This window comes from Antechinus flavipes, chromosome 4 (assembly GCF_016432865.1).
Source record: "Antechinus flavipes isolate AdamAnt ecotype Samford, QLD, Australia chromosome 4, AdamAnt_v2, whole genome shotgun sequence".
NCBI lineage: Eukaryota > Metazoa > Chordata > Mammalia > Dasyuromorphia > Dasyuridae > Antechinus > Antechinus flavipes.
The window spans coordinates 261,456,886-261,477,538 of record NC_067401.1 but is presented as its reverse complement, the minus strand read 5'-3'; the positions used below and the strand labels follow the sequence as shown (position 1 = coordinate 261,477,538).

Here is a 20,653-nt window from a genome sequence, read left to right as displayed (position 1 = left end):
CTTAAGTTTTCACATAAATATACATATATGCAAAATACATTCAATTTTAACAAATAACAATTACAAAGTTGTCAATGAGTCAAAACTGATCATTTCAAAAAATACATCAAAAAAGTACAAATATGAGTTTTCAAATAAAAATACTCAGTAACTTTGTAATGAGAAAACAAAATTTCAGAAAAATAGCTTAACTGCTGGATTTTCTTACCCAAGAGGACATCAAATAAATCTGTTCTTTCACCATTTTCATCATCTGCTGCCATGATTCTAATCACCTTTGATGTTCCCCATCTATAATTGTTAAAAAAAAGAATATGTTTTAATTGATAAAATTAATTGTTCATAATCCAGGAAATATAGTTTTGAAGTTTATATATAGCAGTAAATTTCAAAAATTTAGTTTAAAGAGGCACTTGGACCATCTGACCCCACTATCTAACCCACACCAAATTATATAATTTAAGATAAAATTTTACTTTTAGAGTAGCATTTCACTTTTTATGGACAAAAGACAAAACTGGGGGAGAAGCACCATTGTTAAATTTGACAATATTTTTAAGGCTTACAAATAACACATATTTATATATTTCTCTACTACAAAGTATCATACAAATGGGTAGGTGAGAAATGTTTTCACAAGAGAGTATTAACATAAAAAAATCAGACCATAAACCTATGAACAACCACAATTTCAAAGGACTCGTGGTGAAACATGCTACTTACAATTCTTAAAAAGTAACGATATCAGAGTGCATAATGAAACATATACCTTTTGGACATGGACAAGGAATGTGTTTTGCTTGACCATGTGTATTTGTTATTATTTCCCCCAACACAGGAGGAATAAGTGAAAGAGATATTTTTATCAACAGGAAAATAATTAAAATAGAGGGTGGAAAATTGTTAGTGTTCTAAATATAATATTAAATCAAAGAAATTATCCCTATGGAAGCATTTTATGATGTAATGACTGCCAGATCCCAATAACACTTTCTATTTTAAGATTCATTCTTCAAATAATCACAAGAATTTTACTAATGTTTTCTAATGTTTTCCTAGTTTTCTCGGCACTTTTTTGTGGAACACAGAGTACTTTCAACAATAGTTGTCATCTTAAGGGTTTATAAAACACCATACCACTATCTTTTCTTTGCTTCTGCATATTGTACACCTGATCTGATCCATTCACTGACTTTTTAAACAGTACCAAATAATTACTATTCCCTAGAATAATTTGTGACATGGTAGGTACTTTTAGGTATCTTTCTTACTTTTTTTCATATTTCCCTTGAGACTCCTGACTTTTTTCTTCCTCTACATCAATGGTATCAAACTCAAATAGAAACAACTGCTTATAGGGTAACACACTGAATTAGAAAACCACAAATTAATCTATTTGCATTTTTTATTTTGTTAAGTATTTCTAAATTACACTTCAATCTTTTTTTGTTGTTGTTGTTGAGGCAATTGGAGTTAAGTGACTTGCCCAGGGTCACACAGCCAGGATATATTAAGTGTCTGAGACCAGATTTGAACTTAAAGTCCTCCTGATTTCAGGACTGGTACTCTTATCCATTATGCCAAATAGCTGGCCGCACTTTAATCTTAATTACAATTTAATCCCAGCTATATTCTAACAGTTTAGGCCCAAATTTGATACCTCTGCTCTACATAATCTTTGTTTCCCCCTGGTTCTTATAAAATAATCCTCTGCCAGGCTGAATAATAAAGCACAATATATAAGTAAATGAGTAAAATAATTTAAAAATAATTATATCTTTTTTTAACCATAATGCATGGACTGAACTATAAGTAAACATATTTCTCTTAATTATTTAGGCCTTTATTTCTGTAAAACATAATTTGTAATTATACTCATATGGCAGCTCAGTATCTTTTATTAAGTGGACTCCTAAATATTTCACATATGCCAGAGTTATTTTGAATGTAACTTCTCTTATCTTTTCCTGCTGGGTTTCAGTGGTAGTATAGAGAAAAGCTGATGATAAATATGGATTTTATTTTACATCCTACAACATTATTGAAGTTTTTCAATTATTTCTAAATGCATGCAATTTATTGCAGCCCGCTGAGGATATTTATGCGGCCCCTGGGTTATGGCAAAATCAGACCCAAAGTGATGTTCAACCTAAACTCGAGTTAGCAACGCACACTTCCCACACTGGGCTAAGGCAGCGGAGACAGAATGTGAGGCAATACCGAGGTGAGGCAAGTTCCCAGGCCAGGATGTGTGGTGGGGAAGGAAGAGAGATGCAGAAGATGGAGAATTGACGGCCTGTGGCCTTGTACAGTAACGACAGCCACCACAACAGACAGGCGTGGGGGGTGTACAGTGCATGCTGCGCATGTCCCAGCCGCTTCAGGGGGAATTCACTGCAGCAGTGAAGGTCGGAAGCGGGAGCACGAAGAGTGGGAGAGAGTGTGCAGGAAACAGAGGCATCACAAAGCAGAGGCAGCTTGGAGAATTTGGGCACTGCAGTCTCTATGTCTCTGTGTGGGCAAAATTATTGCTAGTATATTGTTTTTGTAGAACTGTATACATATAAGTATTTTACTAATAGCAATTTGGAATCCCTAGGAAATAATGATGTCAAGAAAAAGAAAAATTGACTCGGAGTGTAGTATATTCAAAGAACAGTGGACTTATGATTACTTTTTCATGCAGTACAAGGAAAGAGCAGTATGTCTCATATACCAGACACTATATTCTGTATTCAAAGAATATAATTTGCGGCAACACTATGAAACTCAACATAAAGATAAATGATCGTTTGGTTGGAGAACTGAGAAAAGATAAAAAATTAAAACTGAAAAATATATCGACAACTCAGCAAAATATTTTTGTGAAGCAGAAGCAGCTAAATATTTCATCACTGAGAGCAAGTTTTCGAGTTGCCAAGCTAATAGCACGCACTAGCAGATCATTAATGGAGGGAGAATTTGTTAAAGAATGCCTTCTTTCTGTTGCCAAAGAGATGTATCCAGAGAAGGCCAATTTATTTAGTGCAGTGAGTCTTTCAGGGCCTACAATTATATGGAAGATTGACGAAGTGGGAGACAATCTGCATCAGCATTTGCAAAACTCCTTAAAAAATTTCATATTTTTCCTTGGCATTTGACGAAAGCAATGATGTTCGTGATTCTGCACAACTTCTAATTTTTATTCGTGGGACAAATGATTATTTTGAAGTCATAGAAGAGCTTGCTGCACTGCAAAGCATCAAAGGAACAATTACAGGAGAGGATATCTATGAAAAGATTTGCCAAACTATGAATGGTTTGGAGCTGGACTGGGCTAAACTAGCCAGTGTGACAATTAATGGTGCTCCTAGCATGGTGGGGTCTAAGAAGGAGTAATTGCTCGCATTAACCAAGAGATGGACAAACATAACCATTCTCATCCAATAGCCATACACTGCCTCATCCACCAACAAGCGCTGTGTAGTAAATCACTGAAGTGGGACTCTGTTAAGAAAATTGTGGTATCTTGTGTTAACTTTATTAGAGCTAATGCACTAAATCACAAACAATTTCAGGAATTTCTGTCTGAGCTAAATGTTGAGTATGAAGATGTTCTATATCACATAGAAGTCCATTGGCTGAGTCGAGGGAGAGTTTTGAAATGTTTTTATGACTTACTTCCACAGATTACAATTTTTCTGCTTTCAAAAAACAAAGAAGTACTTGAGCTCAATGATGCAGAATAGAAATGGCACCTTGCCTTTCTGACAGATGTAACAGAGCTACTCAACAATTTCAATATGCAACTTCAAGGAAAGGGGAAGCTCATCTGTGATACTCAATCACATGTCAAAGCATTTGAAGTAAAATTAGGCCTCCTCATCAAACAAGTGAAGGAGGAAAACTTCTGCCATCTCCCCACAACTCAAAATCTGTTACTGGAAAAACTGCTGATTGCATTCCCAAACAAAATATATGTGGATTCACTGGAAAATTTACAAAAGGAGATCCAATTTAGATTTAAAGAGCTTCATCTCCATGAACAGGACATACAGTTTTTCCATAACCCATTTTCTATTGATATTGAAATGTGGATATAATTTACCAAATGGAACTGGCTGAACTGCAGAATTATGACTCTCTGAAAGACGCATTAAGTCAAGCAGCCTTCATAATTTCTATGTATCTCTCCCCTCTGAGACATATCCTCATCTCAGGAACCATGCACTCAAAATAGCAACCATCCTTTGACAGACTTTTTATAGAATGAAAATATTTGAAATCTCCAACCAGATCAAGACTAATGGATGCCCACTTGCATCACTTGTTACGACTAGCAGTGACAAATATGGAACCAGACATTGACCTTCTCATTAGCCAAAACAGGCCCATAGTTCCCATTGAAATAGTGGTAAGTTTGTTGATTTAACTTTACTTCATTTTAAATATTGTATTTGTTCCCGTTTTGTTTCTTCACTTCAAAATAAGATATATGCAGTGTGCATAGGAATTTGTTCATAGTTTTTGTTTTTACTCTACTTCGGCCTTCCAACAGTCTGAGGGTCAATGAACTGGCCCCCTATTTAAAAAGTTCAAAGACCCCTGGTCTAGCTGTTCCCTATGCTTATTTCTTCAAAATACTTTTGTTTTTTGTTTCATTCCCATAAGCTGACATTGATATACTAACAGACATCTTTAATTCTGGCATCTGTCCATTACATATATTGTTGGGCCTTGATTTTAAATGTATTTATTATGTATATGCTTTTTCATTTTGCAAGAGAAATAGGTGCTATATTTTATCAAAAGCTTTTTCATTGCCTAGTTACCCGGTTTTCTAGTTATTATTAATATATTCATTTCAAATCCCATCTATGTAACTCTCCCTTTGCATTATTAGCTTCCTTCTAAGATTATCTCTTATTTATACATTATTCATCTTTGTTTTGTACATAACTGTTTGCATGTTGTCTTCCACCATTAGAAAGTGAGATCCCTGAAAGTAAGAACAATGTTTTTAATCTTTTTTTGTATCCCAAGTAGTTGGTACTGACCATAGCACATAACAGGCGTTTATTTATTGCTAATGATTGACTGGCCCTTCTTTTAACACTTCATAAATCTTGACATTTCAAATGTTTTTCTTGGAGCCTGCTAGCAGCCCTCTTTAATTTTATAGGTGAATTCACCCCAATCACATGCAAAATTCTGATATTAATTGTACATTTCCTTACATTCTATTCTCATGTGGTCTTTTATCCTTATACTCACTGCCACTCTTTATAAAGTTAGTGATGAGAGTTTACTCAATCATAACAAGCAACTATAGGAAATTTCTCAAATAAGGGTCACAATTCTACAATATAAAAGGAACTGATTTAAATTTATAAGAATAAGAGCCAATCCCCAATTGATAAATGGTCAAAGGGTAAGAATAGGTAGTTATAGGTAGTTTTCCTATGAAAAAACTGATTCATATCACCAATCATTAGAGAAATATTTATTTAAAAAAAAAAAAAACTCTCTAAGGTTCCACCTTAAACCCTACCAGATTAACAAGAATAAAAAAAGAAAAGTGGGAAAAAAAAAGGAGGGGCTATAGAAAAATAGTTGGTAGAGCTATAAATTGGCATAGCCATTTTGAAAAACAACTTAGAACCAGGTCAAAATGCTATTAAACTGTGCCTACTCTTTGACCCTAGGAAAGGATCAAGAAATCTTTAGTTGAAGCAAGTTGAGATCTTATTGGACCTATCAAGGAGGAATAAGAAGACATGGAAGATTCAGAAAAAACCCAAAGGTAAACATTATCAAAAATATAGAAAACAATCCTAAAGCCAAAAACTTACCAGAGTTGTCTTTTCCTACTAAACTTATTTTTTAAACCAGAAAATGTTTTAAATTTATAATCTTGTATTTGTTAGCTACAAAATCAATATTATTTTTTATCTTACTACAATTGTGAAAAAATATTTCAACAAGTTAAATGGAAAAAAAACTTTTTTTTCAGTTTTCATTGGCTCATCTACCAAATAAGTTTTGAATTTGTTAGTTTTATATCCAATGTCACACCTGGCTTTAATATACATTTCCATCCTTATCTTCTGAAACTCCTCTTCAAATATCTATTCTTCAGTCCCACTGGACTATTTGCTATTTCCAAATATGTCTTGCATATTTTCACTTCTGAGCTTTTGCTCACAATGTTCCTTAAGTCAGAAGAGAACAAAGACTAGCAGGGTAGGGTATGGAAGTGCCACATTAAATGTTTTTTAAAAAAATGTTTTTTGTAGCTCTACCTCTATCTATCAAGAGTATCCTATACGAACTGGATATGTTTAATGTATATTTGCTCACTTGATGACTACAGGAAGAGAGAAAGGGAGGGAAAAAGTTATAACAGGGTTTTGTAGGAGTAAATGGCAAAAAATTATCATTGCCTTTTGAAAATAAAAAGCTACAATAAAAAAAAAAGTATTCTGCAAAATCCAGCTCAAATAGTATCATCTGCTTCATGAAATCATTCTTGACCTCCTCCATTACTGAAGAGCTGAAACATTGTTTATGTTTTTGATATTTATGCATAAAGAAAATCAGTAACATAATTTAGAATAATACATCATCCCCTAAATGCGAGCACATCTACTAAAGCAGTCACATGCTATTCATCTTGGAGATCCTCCACAATGTCTGCCACAATGAATCAAAGTTTGAAATACTGTTAATAAAAAGCTATCTAGAAAACAAATGACAGAAATTAGGTATGGACTATTACCTGAAATCCTATGTGAAAATAAGCTCCAAATGGATTTATGATAGAGATATAAAGGATCACATCATAAACTTATTAAGTGAACAGGAAAGGAAATACCTTTCATACCTATGGCGTGGGGAAGAATTGGTGACAAAAGACACAGAGGAACACAAAAAATAAAATGAACCATTTTTATTACATAATGTTTAAAAGTTTTTGCATAAACAAAAGTAATGCAGATTAAAGAAGAGAAAATGTTAACTGCAAAAGATATTTTGCTCTCAAATGGTCCACCCATTCTGGCAGGTAAATGTCAAAAGATAATGGACAGTGTGCTAGATGTAAAGCTAGAATGTTCTGAATATAAATTCTTCTCTAGACTCACTTAGCTATTTTACTCTGGATAAATCATGATCTGTAACAACCTTTTTCTTCAACCACAAAATGGTAATAACACCATTGATCTCAAAGGTTGCTGTGGGAAATTAAATGAGTGTGGGTGTATGTTTATTTATATATATAAACACATATATATATGTAAATGCTAGCAATTATCATTATTGCTGCTGTTATTCTAGCAAGCATCCTGGAATTATGTTCAAGAAGTTATCAAACTGTTATCTTCTGATTCAGCAGTACCACTACTAAGCTGAAACTGCCAAAGTGATCACATAGAGAAGACTCATAAGTACAAAAATATTTATAACCACTCTTTTTGGGGTAGCAAATGAGGAAAATGGCTAAACAAGTTATGCTATATGAATGTCATAGAATATCACTGTATTGTTTGAAATGAAGGGTCATTTCAAAGAAATCTGGAAAGACTTAATGCTGAGGAACGAGAGCAGAAACAGAACAATGAATATAACAAGAACATCAAATTTTTCTAATAAAGGTCTGATATATAAGATAGATATAAGATAAGTCTGATATAAGACTGATTCCAATATATTAAGAACAAAAGTCATTAACCCAGTACATAAATAGTTAAAGAATATGAACAATAGTTCTCAGAGAAAGAAATTCAGGCTATGAACAGCCATATAAAATTTGCCGCAAATCACTAATCACAGAGGAAATACAAATTAAAAGCACTCAAGATCCAATTCATGTTCAAAATCCAAGTTGGCAAGGATGACCCCTACCCCCCCCAAAAAAATGATGTTGCCAGAGGAACTGTGTGAAAACAGGTATATCAATGCACTATTGGTAGACCTGTGAACTGATCCAGGTTTTCTGGAAAGTAATCTGGAACTAAATCCAAAGTCATACAGTAAGATGGTACAAAAAGACATATCTTTCTGAATTCAAATATGGCCTCAAACATGTACTAGCTGTGTGATCCTGGAGAAGTTTTTTTAACCCTGCTTGAGTTGAAAGGGAAAGAGAAAACCAGTAACTCTGCCAAGAAAACCCCATGATAAAATATAAAGAGTCAGACACTAGCTGTATGACTCTGGGCAAATCACTTAACCCCAATTGCCTCAGCAAAAAAAAAAAAAAAAAAAAAAGAGTGAGAGATATAGCTGAATAGCTGAACAATAACTAAACAATAACAATCCAAAAATCACTAAACTGTGGTACTTAATTAAACTAGATACCCTAGCTATACCAATACTAGGCTTATAGCCCAAAGAGATCTGAGAAAGAGGGAAAAAAATCTATATGAATAAAAATTATCTATTGCCCCTCTTTTTGTACTGCCAAACGAGGTTACCTATGAATTGGGTAATGGCTGAACAAGTTATGGTCTATGAATATCATTATATCTTAAGAGATAAAGAAAGTGACAGTTTCAGAAAAACCTGGGAAGGTACATATGAAACTCAAAAATGTCTACAAAATAAATTCCCATAAATCCTCAGCATTTTTATACATCACCAACAAAATCCAACAGCAAGAGATACAAAGAGAAATTCCATTCAAAACGACAGCATAAAATATTTGGGAATCTATCTACCAAAGGAAAGTCAGGAATTATATGAGCAAAATTACAAAAAACTTTCCACACAAATAAAGTCAGATTTAAATAATTGGAAAAATATTAAATGCTCTTGGATAGGCCGAGTGAATATAATAAAGATGACAATACTCCCTAAACTAATCTATTTATTTAGTGCTATACCAATCAGACTTCCAAGAAAATATTTTAATGATCTAGAAAAAATAACAAAAAATTCAGATGGAAGAACAAAAGATCGAGAATCTCAAGGGAATTCATGAAAAAAAAAAAAAAATCAAATGAAGGTGGCCTAGCTGTACCTGATCTAAAACTATATTGTAAAGCAGCAGTCACCAAAACCATTTGGTATTGGCTAAGAAATAGATTAGGTGATCAGTAGAATAGGTTAGGTTCACAAGACAGAATAGTCAACTATAACAATCTAGTGTTTGACAAAACCAAAGATCCTAACTTTTGGGATAAGAATTCATTATTTGATAAAAACTGTTGGGATAACTGGAAATTAGTATGGCAGAAATTAGGTATAGACCCACACTTAACACCGTATATCAAGATAAGATCAAAATGGGTCTAAGATTTAGGCATAAAGAACAAGATTATAAATAAATTAGAGGAATGTAAGATAGTTTCTCTCTCAGACTTGTGGAGGAGGAAGAAATTTGTGACCAAAGATGAACTAGAGACCATTATTGATCACAATATAGAAAATTTTGATTACATCAAATTGAAAAGCTTTTGTACAAACAAAACTAATGCAAACAAGATTAGAAGGGAAGCAACAAACTGGGAAAACATCTTCACAGTTAAAGGTTCTGATAAAGGCCTCATTTCCAAAATATATAGAGAACTGACTCAAATTTATAAGAAATCAAGCCATTCTCCAATTGATAAATGGTCAAAGGATATGAACAGACAATTTTCAGAGGATGAAATTGAAACTATTACCACTCATATGAAAGTGTTCCAAATCATTATTGATCAGAGAAATGCAAATTAAGACAACTCTGAGATACCACTACACACCTGTCAGATTGGCTAAGATGACAGGAAAAAATAATGATGAATGTTGGAGGGGATGCAGGAAAACTGGGACACTGATGCATTGTTGGTGGAGTTGTGAACGAATCCAACCATTCTGGAGAGCAATCTGGAATTATGCCCAAAAAGTTATCAAACTGCATACCCTTTGATCCAGCAGTGTTACTTCTGGGCTTATACTCCAAAGAGATACTAAAGAAGGGAAAGGGGCCTGTATGTGCCAAAATGTTTGTGGCAGCCCTCTTTGTAGGGGCTAGAAACTGGAAAATGAATGGATGCCCATCAATTGGAGAATGGCTGGGTAAATTGTGGTATATGAATGTTATGGAATATTATTGTTCTGTAAGAAATGACCAGCAGGATGAATACAGAGAGGCTTGGAGAGACTTACATGAACTGATGCTAAATGAAATGAGCAGAACCAGGAGATCATTATATACTCCAACAGCGATACTATATGAGGATGTATTCTGATGGAAGTGGATTTCTTTGACAAAGAGAAGAACTCAGTTTCAATTGATCAATGATGGACAGAAGCAGCTACACCCAAAGAAAGAACACTAGGAAGTGAATGTAAACTGTTGCATTTTTGTTCTTCTTCCCTGGTTATTTCTACCTTCTGAATCCAATTCTCCCTGGGCAACAAGAGAACTGTTCGGTTCTGCACACATATACTGTATCTAGGATATACTGTGACATATTTAACATGTATAGGACTGCTTGCCATCTGGGGGAGGGGGTGGAGGGAGGCAAGAGAAAAATCGGAACTGAAGTGAGTGCAAGGGATAATGTAAAAAATTTCCCTGGCATGGGTTCGATCAATAAAAAGTTATTAAAAATAAATTAATTAATTTTTAAAAAAAAACTCAAAAATGTCCAAAGATGAACTCATCATCTTTCTCCCTAAACTTTTTCCTCTTCTTTCTTCTCTATTTTATAGAAAGAGCTACCATCTTTCTCTTGTCTGTAGATTCATAATCTCAGCATTAGCCCGGACTTCACACGTTCCTTTATTCCACATATCCAATCACAGTTGCCAAATCTTGCTGTTCCCACCTTCACATCTTACATCCCACTCCTTCTCCCCATAGGTACTTTAGCTTAAGCCTTCTCCAACTCTCCCCCAGATTTTTACAACAGTCTACTAATTTGATTTCCCTAATTCAAGTCAACTCCACTATTTAGCACTTAAAGTCTTATATATACTGGTCTCAGCCTACCTTTTCAGGCTTATTCAAAATTACTTTCTCTTCTGCCTCAGAATCCATCCTTCAAGATGAAGCTAAAGCACCATCTTCAACATGATGTCTTTCTTGATCTTTTTAACTATTTGTTCCTTATCTCCCCAACTACCTTCTTTTTAACCCCTTTGAAATCAATTGTATTTAACTTTACATGTATGATGCATGTATTTAATATATGCTTGCCTCCCCAAGTGGCATGTAAACTCTTTGGGAATAGGATTCATCTTAGAGATAATTCTATTCTTGGTACTTGGAATTTTAGTATCTAGTACAGTTCCTAGCATATAATAGGCATTTAATAAATGTCTCTTGATTGACTACTGATTATTTGCCAGGCATTGAACTTGATCAATGGTTTGAAAGGCAATTATGCTAAGAAGTCCTATTCTGAGCTTCACTATGGAATAAAGATTGCTATTTCTCAAAAGCTCTGCCAGAGGTATGTGCTACCAAATGAGGTACCAAAATATCAAACCATAAATCCATCAGAGAGCTCTTGTTCAAAGGCTAATATCTACCTGAAAGTAGAGAGGCTCTCTATTGTAAATCTAACTACTACATGATGAATTTTAGGGGCACAGCAATTCATGAAACTTTACTAATGTGTATATACCTCAACAACGATACTGTTTGAGGATGTATTCTGATGGAAGTGGATCTCTTCGATAAAAAGAGCCTTAATTGATCAAAGATGGACAGAAGCAGCTACACCCAGAGAAAGAACACTGGGAAATGAATATAAACTGCTTGCATTTTTGTTTTTCTTCCCGGGTTATTTATACCTTCTGAATTCAATTCTCCCTGTACAACAAGAAAACTGTCCGGTTCTGCACAAATATATTGTATCTAGGATATACTGTAACCTATTCAACATGTAAAGGACTGCTTGCCATCTGGGGGAAGGGGTGGAGGGAGGGAGGGGAAAAATCGGAAAAGAAATGAATGCAAGGGATAATGCTGTAAAAAATTACCCTGGCATGCGTTCTATCAATAAAAAGATATTAAAATTAAAAAAAAAAGAAAAGAAAAGAAACTTTACTAATGTGGAGAGAAACTACCATTTGAATGGTTAAACGGAATAGAAATGCAATCAATTAATAAGGTCTGCAAATTATAGCTAATACTCTTTACCTCATAGAGTTAGAATCAAATGAGCAATATTTAAAGCTTTTCAAAAAATATAACATTAAATCAATATTTACTTTATTACTAATATCACAGAAGCTATATGATGAGAAGTCAAATATTTGCAAATAAGGTATTGTATGAGTAATAGCTCTAACCATGCTTAACACATGATATACCTCAAACTGTAGGAAAAGTTTCTCAAACTGTCTGAAATAGCTAGAATATCTCTCTAAGCAGTGTATGTAATCTACCTTTTTTTTAATTAACTTCAAGAAAATGACATTGACACACTTGCTTGGAATGACTTAACTGAAGTCTCACAGTTCAAAACTTCTCAACTGTGACTGGGGACCTTTCACTGATAAATCACCCAGCATTTATTCCCTTTTCTTCTCTTGTTCAGTGGGAACTTTACCAGTGCTCCTTGCTCTCATATTAAGGATGATTTGGATACTTCTTGTTGCACACCAACAGACAGGAAAGCATTCTTCAAAAATCACTGGCATACCTGACTTCTCAATTTCCCTCATAGCCCTATAAGATATAGGTCATTGTAGATTTTTCTTCGATTTCCATGGGACCAATCTTAAAACAGCCAAGAACATAATGTGTAGAGGGCTGGACTTATATAGGAAGACCTATGTAAATCTTGTCTCAATCATACTGTGTGACCCTGAACAAGTAATAATGACTTTTTTTTTTCCTTTTGCTGAGGCAATTGGTTAAGTGACTTGTCCAGGATTTTACAGCTAGGAAGTGTTTCATAACTACTTTCAATTTCAATTTCTTCATCTATAAAAACAGTTAATAGCACCTACCTAACAAGATTGTTATAAGATCAATTGAGATGTACATTTAGCAAAATTGCAGGATACAAAATAAACCCACATAAGTCATCAGCATTCTTAAATAACACTAACAAAATCCAACAGTTAGAGTTACAAAGAGAAATTCCATTTAAAGTAACTGTCTAAGAAATGACCAGCAGGATGAATACAGAGAGGACTGGCGAGACTTACATGAACTAATGCTAAGTGAAATGAGCAGAACCAGGAGATCATTATATACCTCAAGGATGTATTCTGATAGAAGTGGATCTCTTCGATAAAGAGAGCTAATTCAGTTTCAATTGATCAAGGATGGACAGAAGCAGCTACACTCAAAGAAAAAACACTGGGAAATGAATATAAACTGCTTGCATTTCTGTTTTTCTTCTTGGGTTATTTATACCTTCTGAATCCAATTCTCCCTGTGCAACAAGAGAACTGTTCGGTTCTGCACACATATATTCTATCTAGGATATACTGTAACCTATTTAACATATGAAGGACTGCTTGCCATCTGGGGGAGGGGGTAGAGAGAGGGAAGGGAAAAATCGGAACAGAAGTGAGTGCAAGGGATAATGCTGTAAAAAATTACCCTGGCATGGGTTCTGTCAATAAAAAGTTTAAAAAAAAAAAAAAAGGAAAGAGACAAGACTTGGAAGGAGAAATAAACATTTGTATTTTTACAAATAAATAAATAAATGAATGAATGCATGAATAAATGAATGAATGAATGAATGAATGAGGTAACTGTCGATAGTATAAAATATTTGGGAATCTATCGACCAAGGGAAAGTCAGGAATTATATGAGCAAAACTACAAAACACTTTCCACATAAATAAAGTCAGATCTAATCAATTGGAAAAATATTAAGTATTCTTGGATAGGGCCAGCAAATATAATAAAGATGACAATACTACCTAATCTATTTATTTAGTGCTATACCAATCAGACTCGCCAAAAACTAATTTAATGACCTAGGAAAAATAACAACAAAATTCATCTGGAAGAACAAAAACTCAAGATTTTCAAGGAACTAATGAAAAAAAAAAAAATCAAATGAAGGTGGCCTAGTTGGACCAGATATAAAATTTTATTATAAAGCAGCAATTACCAAAACCATTTGATATTGGCTAAGAAATAGACTAGTTGATCTGTAGAATAGGTTAGGTTCAAAGGACAAAATAGTCAATAACTTCAATAATCTAGTGTTTGACAAACCCAAAGACCCCAACTTTTGGGATAAGAATTCACTGTTTAACAAAAACTGCTGGGAAAATTGGAAATTAGTACAGCAGAAACTAGACATTGACCCACACTTAACATCATACACCAAGATAAAGTCAAAATGGGTTCATGATCTAGGCATAAATAATGAGATTATAGATAAATTAGAAGAACATAGGATAGTTTACCTCTCAGACCTGTGGAGTAGGAAGGAATTTGTAACCAAAGAAGAACTAGAGATCATTACTGATCACAAAATAGAAAATTTTGATTATATCAAACTGAAAAGCTTTTGTACAAAGAAAACTAATGCAGACAAGATTAGAAGGGAAACAATAAACTGGGAAAACATTTTTAGAGTCAAAGGTTCTGATAAAGGCCTCATTTTAAAAATATATAAAGAGTTTACTCCAATTTATAAGAAATCAAGCCATTTTCCAATTGATAAATGGTCAATATGAACAGACAATTTTCAGATGAAGAAATTGAAACTATTTCTAGCCATATGAAAAGATGCTCCAAATCATTATTAATCAGAAAAATGCAAATTAAGACAACTCTGAGATACCACTACACACTTGTCAAGTTGATAGGAAAAGATAATGCTGAATGTTGGCGGGGATGTGGGAAAACAGGGACACAGATACATTGTTGGTGGAACTGTGAATACATCCAGCCATTCTGGAGAGCAATTTGAACTATGGTCTAAAAATTATCAACCTGTACATACCCTTTGATCCAGCAGTGTTACTACTGGGCTTATATCCCAAGGCGATCTTAAAGAAGGGAAAGGGACCTGTATGTGCAAAAATGTTTGTGGCAGCCCTCTTTGTAGTGGCCAGAAACTGGAAACTGAGTGTATGCCCATCAATTGGAGAATGGTTGAATAAACTGTATTATATGAATGTTATGGAATATTATTGTTCTGTAAAAAATGACCAGCAGGATGATTTCAGAAAGGCTTGGAGAGACTTACATGAATTGATGCTGAGTGAAATGAGCAGGCCCAGGAGATCATTACATACTTCAACAACAATACTATATGATGATCAATTCTGATGGACGTGGCCATCTTCAGCAATGAAATGAACCAAATCAGTTCCAATAGAGCAATAATGAATTGAACCAGCTACACCCAGTGAAAGAACTCTGGGAGATGACTATGAACCACAACATAGAATTCCCAATCCCTCTATTTTTGTCCACCTGCATTTTTTATTTCCTTCACAGGTTAATTGTACATTATTTCAACGTCTGATTCTTCTTGTGCAGCAAAATAACTGTATGCATATGTATACATATATTGTATTTAACATATACTTTAACATATTTAACATGTATCGGTCTACCTGCCATCTGTGGGAGAGGTAGGGGGAAGGAGGAAAAAAACTGCAACAAAAGGTTTTGCAATTGTCAGTGATGAAAAATTACCCATTCATCTATCTTGTAAATAAAAAGCTATAATAAAAAAAACAAATTTTAACATTGGAAAAAAAAAAGATCAAATGAGATGATATATATAAGAACTCTGCAAACCTTAAAATCCTACATAAACATTATCCATGATAATTGTTACTATGAAGGAGAAGCATTTCAAAAACAATTAATTTACAAAACAAACAAGCAACAACTACAACAACAAAAAAAAAAAAAAAAAAAAAAAAAAAAAAAAAAACAAGAAACAATATTGTACCTAAGTTTACAACTAAGTTTCATTTTTCCACAAGGATGATCAGGAAATAAATTATTATACTAAATACACAAAGGATAAGATGAAAACTGCACAATTTTAATGCTACATATATTTGCATGTAATTCTTTATGAAAAATACCTTTGGGGGGGGGGGAACAAAAGCTCCTCCAAAACTACTAAAAACACCCATTTTGTGTAAAGTTAAACCAAAAACTTTCATTGGAAACAAATGTAAATAATAAATCCAGATAAAGTCTTTAAGTAGGGTGTGGCCACCATTGACCCACAAATCTGACACCTCTCTACTTTCCTACATAACTCCATTATGCTTCAGTCAAACATCTGCAATCTAAAACATTTTTTAAACTGGAAGGAATCCCTTTTCTCTGTTGTATTCCTCCAAATATTTTAATGTCCAAATTAAACGCCATCTTTCTCTACAAAGTTTTGGATTCTTCCCTCCCTGTCCTACACTTAGTCCACAAGTTTTTCCTCTTACATACAAGACACATTTGGAGATTGCACTAAAGATATATAGTATAGATTTGTGTCTGAAGAAATATAGTGGGATGGCTAGAGAGACATTTTAGAAGTCACAAAAGAATTAAATTCAAGTTCTGCCTAGGAAGTAGTATGACCCCTTGGACCAGTTACTCAATTTCTCAGTGCCTCAAGCAACTCTCTAGTTGAAAATTACAATAAGCCAAGGCCAAATAATTAAAATGCAAAGGTAGTGTTCCTTCACTACACCTACAGGTCCATAAAATCAAATCTTATCTCAATCATTGTCTAGTTCTGTAAATCACACAATTTTATACTTGTATGTGCATATATGTGTATATACATAAATATATACATACATGTGCATATATTTTTACTTATTTTATACTTATATGTGCATGTATGTATATATAAATATATACACACATGTGCATATATCCACACATGAATATACATGTCTCATAGACATACTCATACATCGGTGTATACATAATCTTATTTCAGCCTGTTTCTAATTCGATAAATCACACAATTTTATACTTGTGTATGTGTATATACCCATACATGTATGTATATATACATGCATATATACATACTTCTACATATATACATGCATATCTCCCTACTATATTATAAACTCCAATAAGAAAGGGACTATATTATCTACACTTTCTTAGACCCAATGTCCAATACACCAAGTGTTGTTTCACTATATGAATAAAATCACAAGTCTGCTTATAAAATTAAATCTTGGGCTTTAATATTTGCAGAGCTCTTTATATGTTATTTAATTTGATCCTCACAATAACCTTATTAGGTGAATATTATTATTTTATAAGCATGTATGTGTGATATGCCTATTATATTATAAATTCCACAAAGACAAGGATTGTATTATCTTACAATTTCTCGAATTCAAAGCCCAGTACAATACTTTTACTGGCTCAGTCGAATATATGCATTTAACTAAAACTAATGGAAAAGATGAGATTGTATTAGATTATTTTCCAAGGAATCTTCCCACTCAAAAAAGCTAAGATGCCCTTTCCTAAGACCAGCTCCTATGATGGAATTCCCTCGGGGAACTGAAGTACCAGACGAAGGCACGTGCAATTACGATTGCTTTTGCTTCTCCTCACTCCCCACCCCCTCCCCGAAGTCAAACATCCAGAGCCCCCTAGTCCCAGGCTCCACCTTAAGACTGATCAACTAAGTAGGAGGGCACTGGATGACTGAAGGTTGGAGAGGGCGCCCGGAAGAGGGCCCGAGCTGGGGTCTGTCAGACGCCCAGCCGCCTACACCAGGGATCCGAAGCTCGCGCTCCGGGGACTAAGGGTTTCCTCAAGAGGAGACTGAAGGGGGAACGGTTACCTGCAGGTTCCGGGGTCAGTCAGACAGGCGCGGCCCCTCCCCCAACCTCCCCCCACCAGGTCCCGACTATTGTGGCCGAACCCTCGGCTAGCCCCCTCAGCCTCCAGCGTATCCGCCGCTCCCCACCCTTCCCCCGTACTCTGGCGCGTCAACTGCCCTCCCCACCGCACAGTGTTTCCCCCTCTCCCTGGCAAAAGGGCTAGTGGGCAGCACTGGACGCCCAGGAGACTCACCCGATCCTCTGTACCCGGTCAGCAGCACAAGATCTTCTCCCGACGCCGCCGTCTTGCTGGTCTCTCCACCAATGCTAGCACCCTCTCAGAGTATGGAGGCGGGATTCGGAGCCCAGAACCAATCGTAGAAGACGTAAGGCACGTTCGTGAGGCACGTACTTATTTCCCGCCTCTGGAAGGGAAAAAAACAGAGTTGGCGCGAAACTTGGGGGCTGACTATCACCTGCAAGCCCTCAAATGTCAATATTGTAAAAGAGAAAGGGGCGGGGCCTAGACTGGAAGGAAAGGGGCGGGACCTGAAACAACTCGGCTGGGGAAAGCAGAAAGCGAAACTTAATAACCGAATTGGATCATCCGGCTCTGACTAGTTTGTGACCAAAAGGATCTTGGACCACATGGACAAACATCTAGAGGGGCCCATTTGAGCAAATCCAATCTTGCCGTTATCGGGAAGTCTGAGCCACTGTTTAAACAAAGTGGAGATTTCCCAAACTTTCATACTAATTCAATCAACCAGCATTTCGTATTTCCTATTAAAAACCTACTATTTTACAGGCACTAATCTAAGTTCTGAGAAGGCAAATATAAAAATTAGGTACTCCCTAGTTTACCTGAAGAGAAAATAGATCTATGATACTAACATAACGTTTATATTAAATGTCAAGTTTAGATTATTTTTATTATATATATAATAAATAAATACAAAATAATTTTGCAAAGGTGAAGGGATGCATTAGTAGCTGAGGAATGAGGAAAGGTTGTAGAAGGCAGCACTTGCAATGAGTTTTAAAGTATTCTAAGAGCAAAGATGTTCTCATCTCAATTCCAGGCATGAGAGAGGGAGGAAATTAACAGGAGCAGCCTGTGCAAAGCTACAGACATGGGAGAAGCAAGAAGGCCAGTTTGACTGGACCAAAGAGTGAGTAAAAAGGTGTAATGTGTAATAAACCCAGAAGGAGCCAGATCAAAAATAGCTTTAAACGTCAAAAGCAGTTTGTCTACAATTCCAAAGGTAATAGGGAGTTTAACTGATCAGGGAATGACATGATCATACTGGTGCTGTAAGAAAGTCATTTTGGCAACTTGTGGAAGATGGACTGGAAAAAGGAAGAGGCAGGGAAATCAGTTGGGAGATTATTGGTGAGGTAAAGCTAGAGGTAATACAAGCCTGAACAAAGAGGAAGCTGTTTGAGAAAAGGGGAAAGATGTTAAGGAAGGAGAAGAGACAAGACTAGGCAGCTGATTAAAAATGTGGACTGACATCCTAGAGAGCAATTTAGAACCAGGTCCAAAGGGCTATAAAATTGTGCATACCCTTTGATCTAACAATCTCATTACTGAGTCTATATCCCAAAGAAATCATAAAAGAGGAAAAAGAAAAATTTTTAAAGAGGGAAAAGGACTTCATGTGCAAAAATATAGCAGCTCTTTTATGGTGGCAAAGAATTGGAAATTGAGTGGATGATTGGGAAATGGCTGAATAAGTTGTGGTATTTAAATGTAATAGAATATTTTTGTTCTATAAGAAATAATGAGCAGGCTGATTTCAAAAAAACCTGGAAAGACTTACATGAATGATGCTACATGAAATGAGCAGAATCAGGAGAACATTATATATAGTAATAGCAACATTGTATGGTGATCAGCTTAAATTAAGCTCTTCTCATCAATACAGTGATCCAAGACAATTCCAATGGAGTTGGGATGGAAAATGCCATTCACATCCAAAGAAAGAAGTACAGATACTGAATGCACATCAAAGCATACTATTTTCACGTTTTTTGTTGTTTTTGAATTTTCTTTTACAACATGATTAATATGGAAATATGTTTGAAATGATTGTATCAGTAATAAGATTATATGATCATCAATTCTGATGGACGTGGCTTTTTTCAACAATGAGATGATTCAGCCAGTTCCAATGGTCTTGTGATGAAGACAGCCATCTGTACCCAGACAAAGGACTGTGGGAACTGAGTGTGGATCACAATATAATATTTTTGCTCTTTTTGTTGTTATTTGCTTCCATTTTGTTTTCTTTTGCACCTTTTTTCCTTTTTGATCTGATTTTTCTTGTGCAGCATGATAATTGTAGAAATATGTTTAGAAAAATTGTACATATTTGACCTATATTGCATTATTTGCCATCTAGGGGATGAGGTGAAGGGAAGGGAGGGAAAAAATTTGAAACACAAGGTTTTTCAAGAGTGAATGTTGAAAATTATCCATGCATATATTTTGAAAATAAAAAGCTTTAAAAAAATCAAATTTAAAAAAAGAAATGAATGTTTATATGTAACTTATATCAGGTTACTTGCTGTCTTGGGCAGGGAGAGGTAAGGGAAGGAGGGAGAAAAAAACTGGAACTCAAATCTTGCAAAAGTGAATGTTGAAATCTTTATATGTAATTGAAAAAATAAAATACTATTAAGTAAAAAAAAGAAGAAGAAAATATGGACTGAGAAAGAGTGAAGATATCAGAATGATTATAAAGTCGTGAACTTGAGTGGCAGGAAAGATTATAGTGCCCTTGACCCCCCTCCAAAAAAAAAAAAAGGGAAAATGTATGTACTTTATTGAATTAGATTTAACTTTTTCAGTACAAAACTATTTATAGAAGGTGACTTGAGGAATATTGCTCCCTGATCTAATACATTCAGAAACACATTCTCCCATTTACCAATTTAACTAATT

General features: G+C 34.8%; 1 protein-coding gene across 2 annotated transcripts in view; it reads right to left on the bottom strand.

The window, feature by feature from the left end:
- CASP8AP2 (caspase 8 associated protein 2) overlaps positions 1 to 18,049 on the bottom strand; it is a 49,225-nt gene extending 31,176 nt beyond the window's left edge. For both annotated transcript variants that reach the window (XM_051997394.1, XM_051997396.1), the window contains exons 1-2: positions 17,960 to 18,049; positions 209 to 291 (exon numbers count right to left, since the gene is read on the bottom strand). In XM_051997394.1, coding sequence (XP_051853354.1) covers positions 209 to 263 — 55 coding nt within the window. In that variant the 5' untranslated portion in view covers positions 264 to 291; positions 17,960 to 18,049. The remainder of the gene's footprint in view (positions 1 to 208; positions 292 to 17,959) is intronic.
- Between the last annotated feature and the right edge of the window lie 2,604 nt (positions 18,050 to 20,653).